This window comes from Loxodonta africana, chromosome Y (genome assembly GCF_030014295.1).
Source record: "Loxodonta africana isolate mLoxAfr1 chromosome Y, mLoxAfr1.hap2, whole genome shotgun sequence".
NCBI lineage: Eukaryota > Metazoa > Chordata > Mammalia > Proboscidea > Elephantidae > Loxodonta > Loxodonta africana.
This window is the reverse complement of record NC_087370.1, coordinates 22,934,707-22,953,454: the sequence shown is the minus strand read 5'-3', so window position 1 is coordinate 22,953,454 and position 18,748 is coordinate 22,934,707. Positions and strand designations below refer to the sequence as shown.

Here is an 18,748-nt window from a genome sequence, read left to right as displayed (position 1 = left end):
GGACCTCGGAGACCTGGAATAAAACCACCTAAGCCGGGAGTCATAGTAGACTGCTTAAAAAGTTACCGAAGATTCCGAAAATTCGTTTTATCCGTCAGCATGCATAGTTGTCAAGGGCTGACAGCATGTGCTATGGGTGGGGTGGAAGGAGCATTTCAGTTTGGAGAAATGAGTGTGTAAATTTCTAGAACAAGGATGTGTCTTAAAATTAGAGAAAGGAAACAGTGGTGGCGCAGTGGTTAAGCGTTTGGCTGCTCACCAAAAGTTCAGCAGTTGGAATCCATCAGACGCTCCTTGGAAACCCGATGGGGCAGTTCTACTCTGACCTATAGATTATATCTCTGTGAGTCAGAATCAACGCGAGGGCAACGGGTCTGGTTTTTGGTTTTATTAGAGAAAATGATAAAAGGAAGAATAACGCTTAAAGGGGAGACGTTGGTATAAAGATCATGCAAGAGAAAGAACGTTGAGTGGGAGACCAAGAAATGAAAGAATAGGAGTCAGCTGGGGTGGGAACAAGGAGGAAAGAAATGGGAACAGAAGCGGGAAATTGCAGCTGAGAAATAAATGATTTTCTGATATATTTGTTGATTTATTATAAGGTAGAAAGACAAAACGTTAAGCAATCCTTCCAGATTTCTGAAAAGCTTAGGAACTAGTGCTTCATGGTTTGAGAACGATGGGGTGGGGGAGGGCGGACTCAACGGGCAACACAAAAAATATCGATCACATATTACAATGCTGTAAATTAAATGAAAAAAAAATTTTAAGCACAATAGAGGGGTTTTAAATGCATATAATTTAAAAAGAATGGGCCGTGATGAGTTCCTTGACAAAACATAAAAAATGTCTTCTTCCTGACAAGTTACTCATGTCAGTATCAAATAACAGTGCATGTGTTAATCTGTAAGGGATAAAGTTACACAGGTAAACTTAGAACTTGAACATTGGACCCCTAACTCCCTGGAGGAAATCAGGTTCAAGTTTTGCAGGCTGGCCAGACCTACTTACTTCTCATGCTCTGGGAGAGGTAAATTCCTCCATCTGTGATCTTGTTGCAGAAAGGAGAGGCCCATGGAGCTGCCTGAAGAATGCAGGTGTGTCCTGTGGGGGCTGGAGCCTGTTCTGCCTTCAGTGTAAAGGCCCTCAGGGTGGAGCATTGCCTGTCACTCCCTGCCTGTCACTCCTTGCTTCCTCAACACTGTTTCCTTCTTCTATTTCAGGTCTCAGGTGTGGTGCAGAGAGAACTAGTCCAGCCCAGGCAGTTAGGACCTAGGGTGACCATCTTGCACATCCATGAATCACAAGAAGGTATTTCAACTGCTCCGACTGGTGTGTGGACCAGACATTATTCATCTGCCTCCAAACTGCCCAGCGCTCTGCTTCAGCTCCCGTTCCCCTTCCTGAAGGAACTTCTTGGGCTCAGAGATGACATTCCATTAGACTTCCAGAAGCTGAAGAAGGAAATGGTGAGTTCTGTGGAGAACTGGGTTATCCTTAGCATAAGTGGGTGAGGCTGGATCTGAATTGTTGGGGGAGCAGCTGTGTGCTGCGGGACTGTGGTTCCTCAGTGAAGAGAAAAGGTGGCAGAGGAGGCCAGGGGGCGGAGGCCTAGGAGGCACCCTGAGGCCCTGCTCCTCTGTCACTGGGCTCTTCCTCTATATACATGTGGCTTTTCAGGATTTAGATGTCTGGGGTCACCTTCCTTATGTGACTCTCAGAGCTGGCACCGTGGGGCATTAACATCCCCACCCTGGGCCTTGGTGCTCTGTGTTGAATGACAGAGTCTCCTGACCAGAGCCTGAAGACAGAGCAGCTCTGGCTGTGGAGGCTGAGCCTTGCCATCCAGAGTCATCCTTGTCTCATCTCTCTGACCAGTGTTCTTGACTCTCCCTCTCACACTTTTATGGGTTAGAAAAGCGGGGGCAAGTTCTTAGGGGAAGGCCCTGACAGTTTATGGGTCCTGGGTAGTGGTGGTGCTGCTCTCCTGATACCACAGAGACATGAACTGGGGACAGCGTGTCCAGCTGGATCTTGTGTGGGGACTACAAATCCATTTTTTCCCCAATGGGAAATGCTTTTGTCTTGAGGCTTTCAGGTGTGTGGAAAGCATGACTCCCCAGTCTAGGTCCTTGTCCTCCCACCTGTGACTAGAGCTGGTATTTAGTCCTTATGATTATTGATGTTCTCCATAGCCTTAAATTAGAATCTGAAAGTGTTCTCTTTTGCTAGAGAAGGTCAGTAGATGAGAAGCTTGAAAGTAAATTCTTAGGTTATAGTTTCTACTGGAAGGAAATTTCTATATCATTCGTGTTTCTACTGAGAATTTTTCAATTTAACGGATACAAATTTCTCAAACACAGAAGAATGCATACTTTAACTGATGTAGCATTACTCTAAAGCTTACTTAAATCTTGAGGAGGTTCTTAAAGACTTCTATTCCTTTTAACAAGTGCCAGAACCCCTAACGTATTAAATGCTTTAGCTGTTTTAGGAACACTCTCCAGACTGAGAGAAAATGCATGTGCAGACCCCGATCTTCGTGATTACTGTGTTTAGAAACAGGGCCCGAATTTCTACTTTTGTGGTTTGAACAAGTGCATTAGACCGTTTAATAACTGTTGGGTCCTAAATGATTAAATTTTACTTGGTTTTGTTATTATGAACGTGAATTCCCGTAAAAACACTTAATGTCTCATTTGACTTGTATCATGTTTTTAATAGTATAATATAGTTCACTGGAATTAATGTTTTTCCAATAAGTAATATCTTCAAAGTTCAAAACTCAATGTGGACTTGAAAAGTATTCTTTATAAAAACTCATTTCTGCTCTTGTCCTCATCCAGCCCACTCCTCTCTTCCCTTAGCTTCCTTTAAATGACCAGCTTTATTACTTTCTGAAGCATCTTGCCAGTGTTTGCATAAAAGCAAGCGAATGGAAATAGAAATTTTTTATTTCCCCTAGTTTGTTACACAAAAGATGAAGAAACTATCCTGGTGATCTTTTCATAACAATATGTTGTTGTTGTTTGGTGCCGTCGAGTCAGTTCCAACTCACAGCGACCCTGTGTCCAACAGAAGGAAACGCTGCCCAGTCCTGCGCCATCCTCACAGTTGTCGCTTTGCCTGATTCCATTGTTGCAGACACTCTGCAATCCATCTTGTTGACGGTCTTCCTCTTTTTCCTGACCCTCTACCATACATACTATACATATTCTCTAAGGCAATCTTCGAGTTTGTCAAAATGCCTGCTCTGCAGGCTAGTTATTTAGCAGAAATTAGCAGGGATAGCTTTCTCCCCATTTTCGCTGGCAAAGAACTTAAACCAAGCTGCCTAACCCGTATTGTGTAAATGTCAGTTAGATACAGTTGATAGTGTTGTTAGTTCAAGGATGACCTTTCTTGTTTTTTGTCTGTTGGCCCTGTCGGTTACTAATTGAGGGGTGTTGAAGCCTCCAACTATAATAGTAGATCCGTTTATTTCTACTTGCAGTTCTATTGGTTTTTGCCTCTCATGTTTTGGCACTCTGTTATTAGGCATATACACTTTAAGCATTCTTAGGTCCTGTTGAAAATTGACCCTTTTATTGTGTTAGGCCCTCTTGATCATTTTTGTTACTCTGGAATCTGCTCTGTCTTGAAATTACATAATAAAGCCGCATCATCTTTCTTTTGAGTTTCTTTTACTTTTAATCTGTGACCTTGAGTTTTAAGTGACTTTCTTTTAGACAGTGTAGTCTCTTTTAATTGGTATACATAGACCATCAACGTTTAAGGGGGTTATTGGTATAGTTAGATTAATGTCTTCGTGTTTAATGTTGTGTGTCGTCGAGTCAGTTCCGACTCATAGCGACCCTATGGGATAGAGTATAACTAACCCTTAGGTCTTCCAAGCCAGTCATCTTTATGGAAAAGGAGCCCTGGCATTGCAGTGGTTAAACACTTGACTGCTAACCGAAAGGTCAATGGAAAGTCAGTGATTCAAACCCACCAGCGGCTCCATGGGAGAAAAGATCTGGCGCTCTGCTCCCTGAAATATTAAAGTTTATGAAACCGTATAGGGTCGTTGTGAGTCTGAAATGACTTGACGGCACACAACAACAACAGTCTTTTTGGAAGCAGATTGTCACATCTTTCAGAGAGCGGCTGGTGGGTTTGAACTGCCATTGTTTCATTTTAGCAACCTGGCACTTAACCACAGTGCCACCAGGACTCTTTGTCATGTTTGTTAGTGTTTTCTGTTCATTGCCCTTGCTCTTTGTCTTCTTTCTTGCTTTCATGTCTTTTTCTACCTCCTTTGGTTTTAATTGAGCTTTGGATATGATTCTGTATTCTCCCTTCTTAATATACCAATTATACTTCCTTTTTTTCTTCTTTGCTTTTTCCTTTAGCATTTACAATATACATTTACCACTATCCCAATCCACTTTCAGGTAACACTATGGGACTTCATGGGTCATACAAGTACCTTATAACTGTATTCTCACTTCCTCCCTCCTGTCCCGATAACATTGCTGTCATTCATTTCACTGATCCCTAAAACTGTAATTGTGTAATATATTTTTACTGTTATGATTTTGAATGAACTGTTGACTTTTAGATCAATTAAGAATAAGAAAGATAAAAGTTTTATATTACGTTTATTTATTAATTGTTTAATACTTTTCTTGTCCTTATGCAGACCCCAGTTTCTGTTCCGTATCATAGTCCTTCTCTCTGAAGAACTTCTTTTACCATTTTTTGTAAGGAAGTTCTACTGGCGGCCAGTGCCCTCCATTTTTGTTTCGAAACCTTGTTTCTCCTTCACTCTTTTTTGAAAAACTTTTTAATTGTAATGTAAATATAAGGAAACATCTCGCAATTTAACAATCTTGTATAATTGAATGGGTGGTGAAAACTGTGAAGCACTGGACTGCTGGCTGAAAAGTTGGCGGTTTGAACCCAACTACGGGCTCCTTGGAAGATAGGCTCGGTAATCTGCTTCCAAAGATCGTAGCCTTGAAAACTCTCTGGAGCAGCTCTACTGTGGACACACAGGGTCACCAAGAGTTGTCATCGACTTGATGGCAACGAGAGCAATAATGCTGCAGTGACGTTGGTTACGTTTATCTGGTGTGCAACTATTACGATCTTTTCCCACCTTATTCCACCACAGTCACAGAAACTAAATGTCCCCTACGCAATGAACCCTCTTCCTCCTTTTCCATCCCTGGTAACCACTAATGAGTTTGGTCATTTTACATTTGCCTACTTCATAGAAGTGGGATCATCGTATTTGTCCTTTTGTGACTGACTTATGTCACTCAGCAAAGTTCGTCCATATTCTAACATCTCTCAGGGCTTTGTTTCTCTTAATGACTAAGCAGTATTCCGTTTATGGATATACTGTATTTTGTTGATCTAGTCATCTGTTGATGGACATTTAGTTTGTGTCTGTATTTTGGCTTTTGTGAATAGTGCTGCAGTGAATATTAGTGTACAGATTGGTGTTTGATTTTCTGCGTTTCATTCTTTTGGGTATCTGGCTAGGAGTGGGATTGCTGGGTCATATCATAGTTCTATAGTCAGCTTTTTGAGGAACTGCCAAACTTTACCACAGAGGCCGTACCATTTTGCATTCCCACCAGCAATGGATGATGGTCCCGGTTTCTCTAAATCTTTGCCAGCACTCGTTATTTTCCATTTTTTCTCCTCCCCAGCCCCCCTTTTTAAATTTCTGTGACACTTCTATGCCTTTGCCCTGGTCAGATTGTGCTGACTCCACCAGTATTGCCCACTGTCTTACTCTTCGCTGAGTTTCCGTATACTTACCTACTATCTATTAGTGTTTTCCCTCTCTAACCCTCTGCTCCCTCTCAACCATCAAAAATTGTTTCTCTCTGTGTGTAAACTTATTTCATGAGTTTTTATAAATAGTGGTCTCATACAGTATCTTTTTTGAAGGATAATTTTGCTGGATGCAGAATCGTAGGTTTGTATTTTTTTTTCTCTCTTCTCTCAACACTAAATATTTTGTTATACTTTCACTTTGCTTACATGGTTTTTTTTTCTTAAGACAAATCTGATGTAACTCTTAATCTTGCTCTTTAATAGGATGGTGATCTTACCCCACTCTGGCTTCTTTCAGTATTTTCTCTTTGATTTTGTGTAGTTTGAATCTAATATCACAAGATGTAATTTTTTGGGTATTTATCCTGCTTGGTGTTGCCTGGACTTCCTGAATCTTTGGTTTGGTGTGCATCATCACCTTTATAAGTTTGTCATTCCTCATTACCTCAACTATTTCTTCTGTTCATTTCTACTGTCTTTCCTTTCTGATATTTTCAGTATGTGGATGGCCCACCTTGAGAAATTGTCCCACAGTTCTTGGATATTCTGTTCTATCTTTTTCATTCTTTTTTTCTCTCTGCGTTTCCGTTTTGACTGTTTCTGTAGCTGTATCATCACGCTCACTGATTCTTTCCTTGGCTTTGTCCTGTCATTTGTTAAACCTGTTAAAGGCACTCTTAATTTCTGTTACAGTGTTTTTTCCATTTGTAGTGTTTCCTTTGGTTTCTTGATTACAGTTTCCCTCTCTCTGGTTACACTACCCATGTGTTATTACATATTGTAGACTTTATTTATTAGCACCCCAGCAGGCTAATTATAGCATGTTAAATTATAACAATTATTGATATAGTAGCAAGGGGTGGCCAACAGGGAAGTCTAGTATAGCGCAGTGATTAAGGCTCAGTCTTTTAGTGAGCCCCTGCCCAGAGCAATACCGTAAAAGTGCTTCTCTGCTTTGCTCCTCACAAATTCAGAGAGACAGGAAGCCTAGATGGGGGTGGAGTTGGGTATTTCGCTACTGCAGTTCAGTTAGACTCTGGTAAAATAGGTTCTCTAGAGGGAGGCCTTGTCAGGAAGAATAGTGTCCTCTGGGAAAGTTCTGAAATGGCTGTTTCTCACATTTCCCCTACTGGAAGGAAACACAAGGAGATTTTCCTCTGACGGGCACACCAAGAACCTGATGGGGTACCTGCAGGTAAAACAAAAACTCTGTGGGTCCCCCTGAGACTCGGCCTCCCTGGCATTTGTAACCCTGAAGTTGTCCACATCGAGCTTCCAGCAATTCATCAATTGCATTTTAAGTTCTCTTACGCTGATACTGATCCTAGAGGTAGCTTCTGCTCCTAGGTGTTTGCCCTGGTGTGATACTCTGCATCTGCTTATGTGTCCCTCCAGTTTTGGGGCAGCAGTTTGCCCTGAGATCTCAATATTCTGAGTTCAGTGTGTTCAGGCTTTTTCTTCTGAGGATGGGAGCGATGACGACCACCAAAAGCAAAAACCCAGTGCCGTTGAGTCGATTCTGTCTCATAGCGACCCTATAGGACAGAGTAGAACTGCCTTATAGAGTTTCCAAGGACCACTTGGCGGATTCGACTGTCGACCTTTTGGTTAGCAGCCGTAGCACTTAACCACTATGCCACCAGGGTTTCCTGATGATTACCAAGCTCCTTATATATTGAACCAGAAACCAGAGGTCTTCATTTGTGTCTCATGTCGTTACTATGGTCTTTATTTTCATGTTAGCTTCTTTATACTATTAATTTGCGCTGCTTTTGTTTTTCCAGTTTCTCAAATTTACATGCTTAGCCTATTGCTAGTGATCTTTTCTTTTCTGGGTATAAGCAACGTATCTTACCTTTCATAGGTGTGAAGGAGCCCTTTGACTCCTCTCTCTCTAAGTTGGGACTTGTTGAAATTGATGTGCATGTGAAATATATATGAGTGCTTGCAAAATCATCCTAGCCTGCTTCCGAGTTTCTAGAATTGAAAGTACAGTCTTTTTTTTCCCTTATCAAGCCAGGTTTCACTAGCTTATGTTTTCTAAAATGATTATTTTCTACCTGTGCTAACTTACTAAAGATAAATATGCTTGCGTTACTTGTCACTTGTCACCTTACTGTGCTAATCTTCTGTTCAATATTACCGCTACCTGATATATATATATATAGTACAAATACATGTATATGTAAGTATTGTCCATGCTCAAAGAACTTATGATCCATGTTCATCTGGAAATTTCTGTTTTATTCACAGCTGTATCTGCTTTGCCAACATGAAGCAGGCTCTGTGTCAATATTACCTAAATCTAACTGAATAAGTAAATGTAGCCAAAATTAAGAGCCTGAAGGGAAGAAGTTTCGTCTGAGACACAGGACTTTACCAGGAGAAGTAGCTCCAGGTCTTGTGAATTGAATGGGTTGCTTCATTTGTCTCCTCTCCTTAGTATCCGTCAGGGCTTTAGGTCGTCCATGGTGTTGTTGGAGAATAATAGCCAGAATAACAAAAAAACCGTATGCATGTGAACAGAAATGGAGTTGTCAGGAATTTAGGCTGCAAAGACAAATTGACCTGCATTCTGTCCCTAGCTCAGCAATATTCCATGTGGATAACGTTGAACATGTGATTAAATGAATGTTTCTAACTTTTCTCAGCTATGACATGTTTGAAATAGTATCTGCTTAGAAAAGTCATGAGAAAAAATTGAGCCAGGGTGTTGAAAACTTTTTCCAAAACCTTTTACAAATCATAGGTGCTCAGTCTATTGTATAATGAATGTTAGGGTTTTTGCTGACTTTAAAATATATAATCTGGCCCACTGCAGTAGAAGAGGCTTTTGGATTTTGGCTGTAGCTCAAAGTTTGTTAAGATCCCATCTTAACCAGACTTGATTAGAGATGAAATACACAGCTGATATATCACTTCCCCTCCAAGACAAGTCTTTCTTACTCTAAAGCTGCTCTATTTTAGCACCCAAGGCATAGATTAGCAGCTATTTCTCTCCTCACTCTATGGGGAAGTCTTTAGGTTGGTGCTATGTCATAGAGGTTAGACTTAAAGAGACCAGGGGATTCCAGTGTTCACAGATCGGGTAGTCATGGTTGTGTGCCTTCCAGGGGCTGCGAAAGTGAGAGAATTTTGGAGTGGAGCCTCTAGAGGGCTGGTGTATCAGCCTCTGTTTCCTAGGCTTCACAGGCAATTTAATAGGTAAACCTTCTACACTTCAACTTACTTACAAAATTATTTATTTTTGTGGTAGAATTTATATATAACAACATTTGCCAGTTCAATGGCATTTACACATATAACTTGGTCACATTGATTATGTTTATCATGTTGTGCAAAAAAAGAAAAAACCAAACCTGTTGCCGTTGAGTCGATTCCGATTCATAGCGACCCTATAGGTCAGAGTGGAGCTGCCCCATAGGGTTTCCAAGGAGTGCCTGGTGGATTTGAACTGTCAACCTTTTGGTTAGCAGCCGTAGCACTTACCCAGTACGCCACCAGGGTTTCCTCATATTTTACAGTCACTACAAAGTGGAAACCGTAACCTCTTAGTCAGCAAACACAAGGGTGTCCTGTTCTTGTTTCTGCACAGGTAGTGCTCTCTGTCACCTTATAACATTAAAGTGTGTTTTTGTGAGGGTGTATGGGTTTGTTTGTTGAGGAGGCAGTCACTAATAATTGGTGAACAGTTGCATCAGGTCTCAAAATTTGGGAATTGTGGGGAGATCTGGATTCTCATTTTTCCTGTCTCACCTGAGCTCTTTTTAGTTACCTTTGCCTGTGTCTCTGTGAAAGGGATAGATAAGATGACAGCACACCTGAGTTTTTGAAAATAGGTGAATGACAGTAAAAACTCTCCAAATGGGTATTCTTTTTTCAGCAATTAGACCTATCACCTCCTGATCTCCAAGAGTTCAAGAAAATATGACTAGCTCAGGGCCTTAGTTTGCCACTTGTTTGTGTGGGCCCTCGGTCCTTCCGTGGCTATGAGGGGCAAAAGGAAAAACTGTCCTTCTGCAGTGTTTCCCAGTTATTAATACCTCACCTTGCCTTCACCCCATGCTTTGTGTTGTTTAGTGTTCTGGTGGGTCTTACGAAAGGCACTGTAATTGTTCACAAGGAAGTGATGATCTTAATAAGAGCATTTCTTTAATTTTTGCTATGTTTTCTTACTGTTCTAGGCAATAAAGAGAGCAGAATAAGACCGCAATTGGTCACGGTCAGCATGTAGGGAAATTATTTCAGTGACTGGAAGTCTGTGGAACAGGATGCAATCAGTGAGGAAGTGAATGTAGTTAGTGAAGGGATGAGGCTGATAACCTATACCGTAAAATAGACCTTGGTGGAACACAGAACCTTATCTACTCCCTACAAATTCTCAGTTTTCCAGGACTGTCAGCCTCACCCTTTATTTTTAAAAACATTGGAGTACATGGTACCTGGCTGACCCAGAATGTGTGGGATGTTTTAGGACTCAGTGGTCATCGAGGATGTGGCCGTGGTCTTTACCCAGGAAGAGTGGGCTTTCCTGGGTGTTGCTAAGCAGAAACTCTACAGAGATGTGATGATAGGAACCTTCAGAAACCTGGCCTCAGTAGGTAAGAAGGGCATCATTATTTATTTAGTGAACAAAAGTATTTTACTTACAGATTTTGTTTCAGTATTTGGGCTGAGGAATGTGAATAAATCGGTAAATAAACAGGCAGTGGCTTCTTGGTCCATTGAGCTCACATTTCCTAGCTTCCCCCAGGAAGATAAAAGGTCTGTGTATTAAAGTGAGCTTTCAGTTCTCCTGTGATTAAAAGCCCGGAGATTCTTGAACTGTGTAAACATTGGCTTCAGCGATCACTTAGGGGCACTGAGAGATTTGTTGTTTGGAACCTTGCACTGAGTTTTACTGTGTTGATTACATGTTGGACACGATTATTTTGATACACATAAACTCACACCTGTCCATCTCCAGAGACCCTGAAGAGCAAAATGTTGGCCCAGTATCAAGGAAATGTTCGTTGCTTTTCACTGTCTTCTCTCATGATATATGTTTCTCCATGAGCACAGTGTTTGGTATACACATTTGTTTTCCTAGAGAAGCAAGGGAAAGATCTGAGGACAGTGGAGAGAGGACTCATCCAGGGCCACTGTGTTGGGAAGTACCAGGAAAGCCAGATGTTTTTGAAAGACCATCCCTGCACTGAGGGAATTACATTGGGATCAGTCAGCTAGAAAAGTCTCTTTTGGATTGAAGACACAATTTCTCAGATACCTGAGCTTACTTTTCTGACTGTAGCAATCCTCTCAGACTTGTGTTCAGGGAAACCCGTTTCCTCTTAATGATATATGTGTATCGTGCCCAATATCTTTCTACTTAGATCTCCTAATTACGCCTATTCATGTTACTGTCGCTCTCAGTGCTCATGGAAGTATTTCCTAGTAAATGTGTTTCTAACTATTGCCAAAATGCTGAAGCAGGAAAATGGGGCTAAGTCTTTCTTTGTTCACAGCAGCCTTTTTTTCCTCCTAATAATTCCTTTCCTCTTTGTTTCATATTGTGAACCTCAACGTGAGTTATTGGGTCAGTCTCTCAAAACCTTAGCTATGGAGAAAACTTATCCAGTGAACATATAATGGAGCAATTCATGAAGAATAACACCTGGTCCTCCATGTTAGGAGAAACCTCCGAATCGTATGGCAGTAAGGATCAGCATGAAAATCAGGGGATACACTTGAGCTGAGTGTCATTCAAACAAGAGAAAACCATACCTCAGGAGAATATTTATATGTATAAATCCGTAGCCATGGAGTCAATTCCTATTCCTAGCGAACCTATAGGACACAGTAGAACTGCTCCATAGGATTTCCAAGGAGCACCTGCTGGATTTGCACAGCCGACTTTTTTGTTAGCAGCTGTAGCTCTTAACCACTACGCCACCAGAGTTTCCATGTATGTGTATACACACGTATATATTTATGTATATATAACAGGACTGACGTGGTTCATAACAGTTCAGCAGTTGCTGACATGAACGAGGGCAGAGCGCCCGTTGCATAATGATCAAATCTATTGCCTGTGGGATTTTAACCTGAGTAGGAAACAGCAATGCCCCACTCAAAGATGGCGGTCGACCATGGCACTTTCAGCATGTATCACCTTTCATAGTCCTACCAATAATCTAATCTCCTGCATTAGGTTTCTGACCAGCCACCCTGTGTATCTGTGCCTGTCGGAAGATACCGGGCTGCAGCCACTTCTCTCCATTCCTCATGGCTTCTGATTCCGACCAGGCTCTCTGGGGCCTCTATGCAGTGCCACACACCCAGAGGCAGCCAATTGCAGGTGAAAGTTTGCAAACCCTGAGTGTCCGGTTATTAATGAAGAAGCAGAGCAGCTTGCATGGAGGTTACTTTGATAAATGTGTATCGAAGATCTATAAACATATATACTGTATATATGGTGTTCACACAACATTCAGATCACATAACGTCTTTTGTTATTGTAGACATTAAGTGACACATACTTGTTCACGTATATATTGTGAAATTGTGTCTTCAGAGAATTGCAACAACACATTTTCAGAAATGTAACTCAGATATTATTTGAGAAATATTTGATTTGGACACAGTTTTCAGAAAGCCTTATTTTTCTTCAAAACAACGACAGTCATGGTAGTATTTCTACTAGATGATTTAACCTCTGAAACATGAGACAAGTTGTGGAAATACCATGCATGTTCACTGTGTTTTGTAATGGTAAAATGGGAACAAATGTACTTTCAACAGCATGTTGCCTTTTTTTAACAGAAGTCATACAGTAGAGAGCCTCTGTGAAAGTAATGAAGGCAAACAGTGTGGGAAAACCTTCTGCTGGATTCCAGCTCTTACTGTGCTGAATAGAAACCCTTCAGAAGCAAATCCTTTTGAATGCATAAAGTGTGGGAAAACCTTCCTGGATTACCCACGACATAAGCATCATACCAGATCTCACGCTAGATGCAATAACTGTCTGTGTAGGAAATGTGGAGAAGCCTGCAGTTGTCCCTCTCACCTATCCACTCCTATGAGAGCTCTTAATGGAAAGAAACCCCATATATGTAAGGTATATGAGAAGGATTTCAATTGTATTTCAACCCTTAAGAATCCCATGACAGCACTCACTGATGAGAAACGCTGTGAATGTAACCAGTCTAGGAAAGATTTCTGTAGTTTCTCATCCTTTTTGACACACCTTAGAGGTCATATGCACGAATGTAAAGAATGTCGTAAAACCTATAGTTATCCTTCATCCCTCATTTTACAAAAAAATTTCATAACACAGATAAGCCGTATGAATGTAAGGAATGTGGGAAAGCCTTTAGTCGTTCCTCACACCTCACTCAACATCTAAGAATTCAGTGGAGAGAGGCCCTATGAATGTAAGCAGTGTGGGAAAGCCTTTCAATTTTCCTCACATCTCACTAATCACATAAGAACTCATAGTGGAGAGATGCCTTATGAATGTAAAGAATGTGGGAAAGCCTTTACTCAACCCTTATCCCTCACTATACACTTAAGAACTCACAGTGGAGAGAAGCCTTATCACTGTAAGGAATGTGGGAAAGCCTTTAGTCAGTCCTCAAACCTCAGTGCACATACAAAAACTCACAATGGGCAGAGGCCTTATGAATGTAAGGAATGTGGGAAGACCTTTAGGTATTGTTCACACCTTACTAAACATAGAAGAATTCACAGTGGAGAGAGACCTTATGAATGTAAGCAATGTGGGACGGCCCTTACTGATTCCTCTGCCCTCGCTACCCATATGCGAACTCACAGTGGAGAGAGGCCTTATGAATGTAAGAAATGTGGGAAGGCCTTTGGTTGTTTCTCACACCTCATTTCACATGTAAGAATTCACAGTGGAGAGAGGCCTTATGAATGTAAGCAATGTCAGAAGGCTTTTATTCGTTCCTCACACCTCACTCAACATGTAAAAATTCACAGTGGAGAGAGACCTTATGAATGTAAGGAATGTGGAAAAGCCTTCAGGTTTTTCTCACACCTCACTCGACATATAAGAACTCACAGTGGAGAGAGGCCTTATGAGTGTAAGGAATGCGGGAAAGCCTTTAGTCAGGCTTCAGCCCTCACTGCACATAAAAGAACTCACAGTGGAGAGAAGTCTTATGAATGTAAGGAATGTGGGAAAGCCTTTAGTCAGGCCTCAGCCCTCAGTGCGCATATAAGAACTCACAGCAGAGAGGGGCCTTTTGAATGTAAGCAGTGTGAGAAAGCTTTTAGTCAGGCTTCAGCCCTAACTACACATGTAAGAATTCACAGTGGAGAGAACTTATGAATATAAGGTATGTGGGAAAGCCTTTAGTTCTTTTTCATACTTCTAAATAAGAAATCAGTGGAGAGACTACTCTGTCAAAATTTGCATGTTTCATCGTTCTATAATTTCAAACAGCAAACTTCCAAACATCTGTGATTAAAGAATAAAGTTTCTCAGTGAGTAGTAAGAAAGCAAACCACCTCGAAGAAGGTGTCATTAGAACTACTTTGGGTTTTTGGGAGAAATGACAGTTTCATTTTAACAAGGGGCTGTCCTCAACAGTGTTTGTTACTTTCTCATTTCAAACTAAATTTTACTCTTCTTGAAGTCTTTGTCTATTGCAAATAAATAAGGGTGCGTGAAAGAGCCTTGAACAAATGTGGTTCTATGTTTTTTAATGTTTTTATTAATGCTATTTTACATACAGTTAAATACACTCATCTTGTATTTGGCTTAAGAGTGTTTTGTTTTGTTTTTATATATAACACATTTCCTCCCATACTTTCCTATCGTAAAGTTAATATCTTACCCTGCATAATTAATAAGTTTCTCATAGGGCGATACTTTGAGATTGTGCAAATATTCTGTTTTTCATTGAACTTTGGAATACTAATTTCAGTATCTGTTGATAAGTATTACCTATGAGTAATACTGTTGTGTTTACCAAATGCTAGTTTCTGTTCCAATCATTTCTTTTCTGCTTATTAATTGAAATTCTTTAAGAAATGGCTTTCCCTTCTCTTCTCCCCCTCTTTATTTATTTACTAAATTGTTCATAGCAGTAAAGCAGTGCCTGGATTATGAAATTCTGTTCCTAATTCCGTCTTTAAGTAGAATTCGTATGTAAGTTGGAAAAGTTAGGATGGTTCGCATCTAATGTTAGTCAGTCAAATGTTTGACTTGTTGTCGTTAGGTGCCATCGAGTCGCTTCTGACTCATAATGACCCTGTGCACAACAGAATGAAACACTGCCCGGTCCTGAGCCATCCTTACAATCATTGTTGTGCTTGAGCTCATTGTTGCAGCACTGTTTGATTTATATTCTATATACTGTACCTTTCTGTGCATAAAAAGCTTTAAAGAAGCTGTTCCAGACACACTAAAACATCTTTAACCTAATCATGCGGTAATAATGATGTTTGGTTGCACATCATGAAGTAGCACCCATTTGTTACTACAAACCCTTTTTACTTCACTGGATTCCCTCTTTGTATGTCCCCCACACCCGTGATTTGGAGAGGCAAGAGGCTGCCTGCATAGGCATTGCACATGTGAGCTCCCATTGTGGGGTGTGACGAGTCGGGGGAGAGGGAAACGTGGAGCGTGGATCACGCCCCTGCATAGCCCTAGGAATTATGCGGGATCTCAACCATGACAGCAAATAGGGGGTGGACACTGTGCCACCAACAGGCAATGGATTTGGGGCTGCAGCTCCCGTAGGAGAGGCTCTTTATTTTATAAAATTTTTATTGTGCTTTTAAGTGAAAGTTTACAAATCAAGTCAGCCTCTCATACAAAAACTTATATACACCTGGCTACATACTCCCAGTTGCTCTCTCCCTAATGAGACAGCACACTCCTTTCCTCTGCTGTCTGTTTTCGTGTCCATTCAGCCAGCTTCTGACCCCCTCTGCCTTCTCATCTCCCCTCCAGTCAGGAGTTGCCCACATAGTCGCATGTGTCTACTTGGTCCAAGAAGCCCACTCCTCACCAGTATAATTTTCTGTCTTACAGTCTAGTGCAATTCCTGTCTGAAGTGTTGGCTTTGGGAATGGTTGCAGTCTTGGTCTAACAAAGGGTCCTGGAACCATGATATCCGGGGTCCCTCTAGTATTTTGTTCTAGTATCAGACCATTAACTCTGGTCTTTTTATGAGAATTGAGGTCTGCATCCCACTGCTCTCCTGCTGAGACCAATTGATGCATCTTAGATGGCTGCTTGCTAGCATTTAAGACCCCAGATGCCTCTCACCAAAGTGGGATGCAGAATGAAAGTAACCATTTTAAAGTGCACAGTATAGACTAATCCATATTACCTTTTTTGTCTTTTCTTGCTTTGGGTTGGGTTATTAGGAGGTCCCCTAGGAAGGTTTCTGGACTTTTGAGTCATATCCTCATAATTTGGACATTACTTTCTGTCAGTGTTCAAAGCATATCTTGTCCTTTTCCTGCCCAAGCCCTGAAATCAGACTTCTCAAAGAAACCCAGATAATACACCGCATGATGTCTGTTCAGGCAGTGTCCAGCCACATCTGTATCTGTGCGGTAGGGATGAGGGGCTTGATTGGCAGGGTGTCAAGAGATGGGGCCAGCCTTGAGGTTGCAGTGCTGTGGCAACCACGGATTGGCTCCCACAGCTCAGCTACAACCCCCAACCTGGCGTGCAGTTTGTGGTCCCCAAGTTGCAGCTACCACCACTACGGGTTGCAGCCCCTGAGCTGCAACTCCTGCAGCTGCCGCTGGTGCATGCATAGCCCAGCCATCCCACAGCTTGGAGTCTGTGGGTAGGCACTGGTCTGCAGCCACTCTGCTTTGCTTCATCCCTCGAGGCTTCCAATTCCAACCAGGCTCACCAGGGCTACTTGGAGAGCACAGTACATCCAGAGGCAGCCAATGTAAGCTGCAAGTTTGCAAACCTTGAGGCTTTGGGTGCTACCGCAGAGGTAGAGCAGCTTCCGCGGGTAAAAAAAAAAAAAAAAAATTGATATATTTGTAGCAAAGATATATAAATACATATCCCATATATAATACGGGTTTGCACAACGTCCAAATCACATAACATCCTATTTCACAAATCGAATCGTGGATGTTAAGCGACACATTCTTGTATTTAGAAATATCAGCATGAGGCATGCTTGTTGCTGCTGGTCCCTGAATGTGGAAAAAGTTAGGAAAATATATGTGTGAGTATGCATATAGAAAGACGTATTTACACCTATTTATATATGGATCCGTGTATATTTTAAAAACCACAAGATCTCTGATTCCCGTCCAACACCACAGGGTTCATTTTAGCCTTTTCCCCTCCTTTATGTGTTACTGCTTTCCCTAATGTTAATAATGTTGCCCGTCATTATACACAATATGTTATTTGCTGAATCTTTTAATACACATAAAGTAGTTTCAGAATTGCTGACTGAGGTGGTGAACCACCATGCAGAAAGCAATTTAGCCTTCGTACAAGGTTCCTTAGACTTGGATTGAAGCTGAGGCTAATGAATGAGGACAGGCAAGATCCGACAGACTGCCTGGTGGCCTGATTGTTATGGATTGAATTGTGTCCGCCAAAAATATGTGTATTAATTTGGCTCAGCCATGATTCCCAGTATTGTGTGATTGTCCACCGTTTTGTCATCTGATGTGATTTTCCTCTATGTTGTAAATACTATCACTATGATGTTAATGAAATGGATTAGGGCAGTTATATTGATGAGATCTACAAGACTATATTGTGTCTTGAGGCAATTTCTTTTGAGATGTAAAAAAGAGAAGTGAGAGAGAGACAGGGAAGTCATACCACCAAGAAAACAGTGCCAGGAACAGAGCATGTCCTTTGGACCCAAGGATCCTGTGCTGAGAATCTCCTAGACCAGAGGAAAACTGATGACAAGGACCATCCTCCAGAGCTGACAGAGAAGGCTTTCCCCTGTCGCTGATGCCCTGAGAGGGAAATGCACTCTAGATGGGTGAGATGGAAATACAGATGCTAAGCAGGAGAAAGATATCATTAGATATCTTTCTGTATGGCCACCACGTTTAAGAACCATTCTATTATCACCCCAACTACCCTTTTTTCTAGACTCTGATTAAGTGATATAGCTGCTAACCAAAAGGTCAGCAGTTCGTATCCACCAGGCGCTCCTTGGAAACTCTGGTCCTGGAGGCTGGTATGCGATGTGCTGCTTGGGGAGCTGCCAGTGTGGATGCCTCCGGAGAGCACTCATCCAGGTCCCCATCGGTGTGTGGTCCCCTCAGCTCTGTGAAGGTCACAGTTGGGAGGCTCTGGGCATGGGCCCAGACAATAGGAGGGTGATCTTGGCCACCTGGCCACCCCTCCGTTCTGGCCAGGCCCCACGATACCCGTTGACCTTGGGCAAGCATTCTCCATCTTAGGTATATTTGCATTATTTTAAAATGCCTGTATAGTAATAAGGAGCCCTGGTGACACTGTAGTTAAGAACTTGGCTGCTAACCCAAATGTTGGCAGTTCAAATTCACCAGCCATTTCTTGGAAACCCTATGTGGCAGCTCTGCTCTGTCCTACAGGGTTACTATGAGGTGGAATCGACTCAACAGCAACGGGTTTTATATACTAATAAAAATGCAGAGGGGTGGGGCCAAGATGGCGGACTAGGTGGACGCTACCGTGGATCCCTCTTGCAACAAAGACTCGGAAAAACAAGGGAATCAATCACATACATAACAATCTACGAACCCTGAACAACAAACACAGATTTAGAGACGGAGAACGAACAAATACGAAGAGGCAGCGATTGTTTTCAGAGCCTGGAGCAAGCGTACCAGTCAGGTGACCTTCGGCGCCCGATTTGGGGCAAAGCCCAGGGGAGCAGACCGCACAAACAAGGGGCCTAGCCCTAGCCCCCGAACT

The 18,748-nt window shown here is 41.8% G+C and overlaps 1 protein-coding gene across 3 annotated transcripts in view; it reads left to right on the top strand.

The window, feature by feature from the left end:
* LOC135227241 (zinc finger protein 345-like) overlaps positions 1–18,748 on the top strand; it is a 68,893-nt gene that overhangs the window by 36,761 nt on the left and 13,384 nt on the right. For 2 of the 3 annotated variants that reach the window (XR_010319860.1, XM_064278797.1), the window contains exon 6: positions 1,224–1,469. Coding sequence is in view for 2 of the 3 variants with exons in the window: in XM_064278797.1 (XP_064134867.1) it covers positions 1,224–1,469 (246 nt within the window). In the remaining variant the exon portion in view is untranslated. Of the gene's footprint in view, positions 1–1,223; positions 1,470–8,082; positions 16,828–18,748 lie in introns of those variants that run through there. The other variant, XM_064278796.1, reaches the window with a different exon arrangement.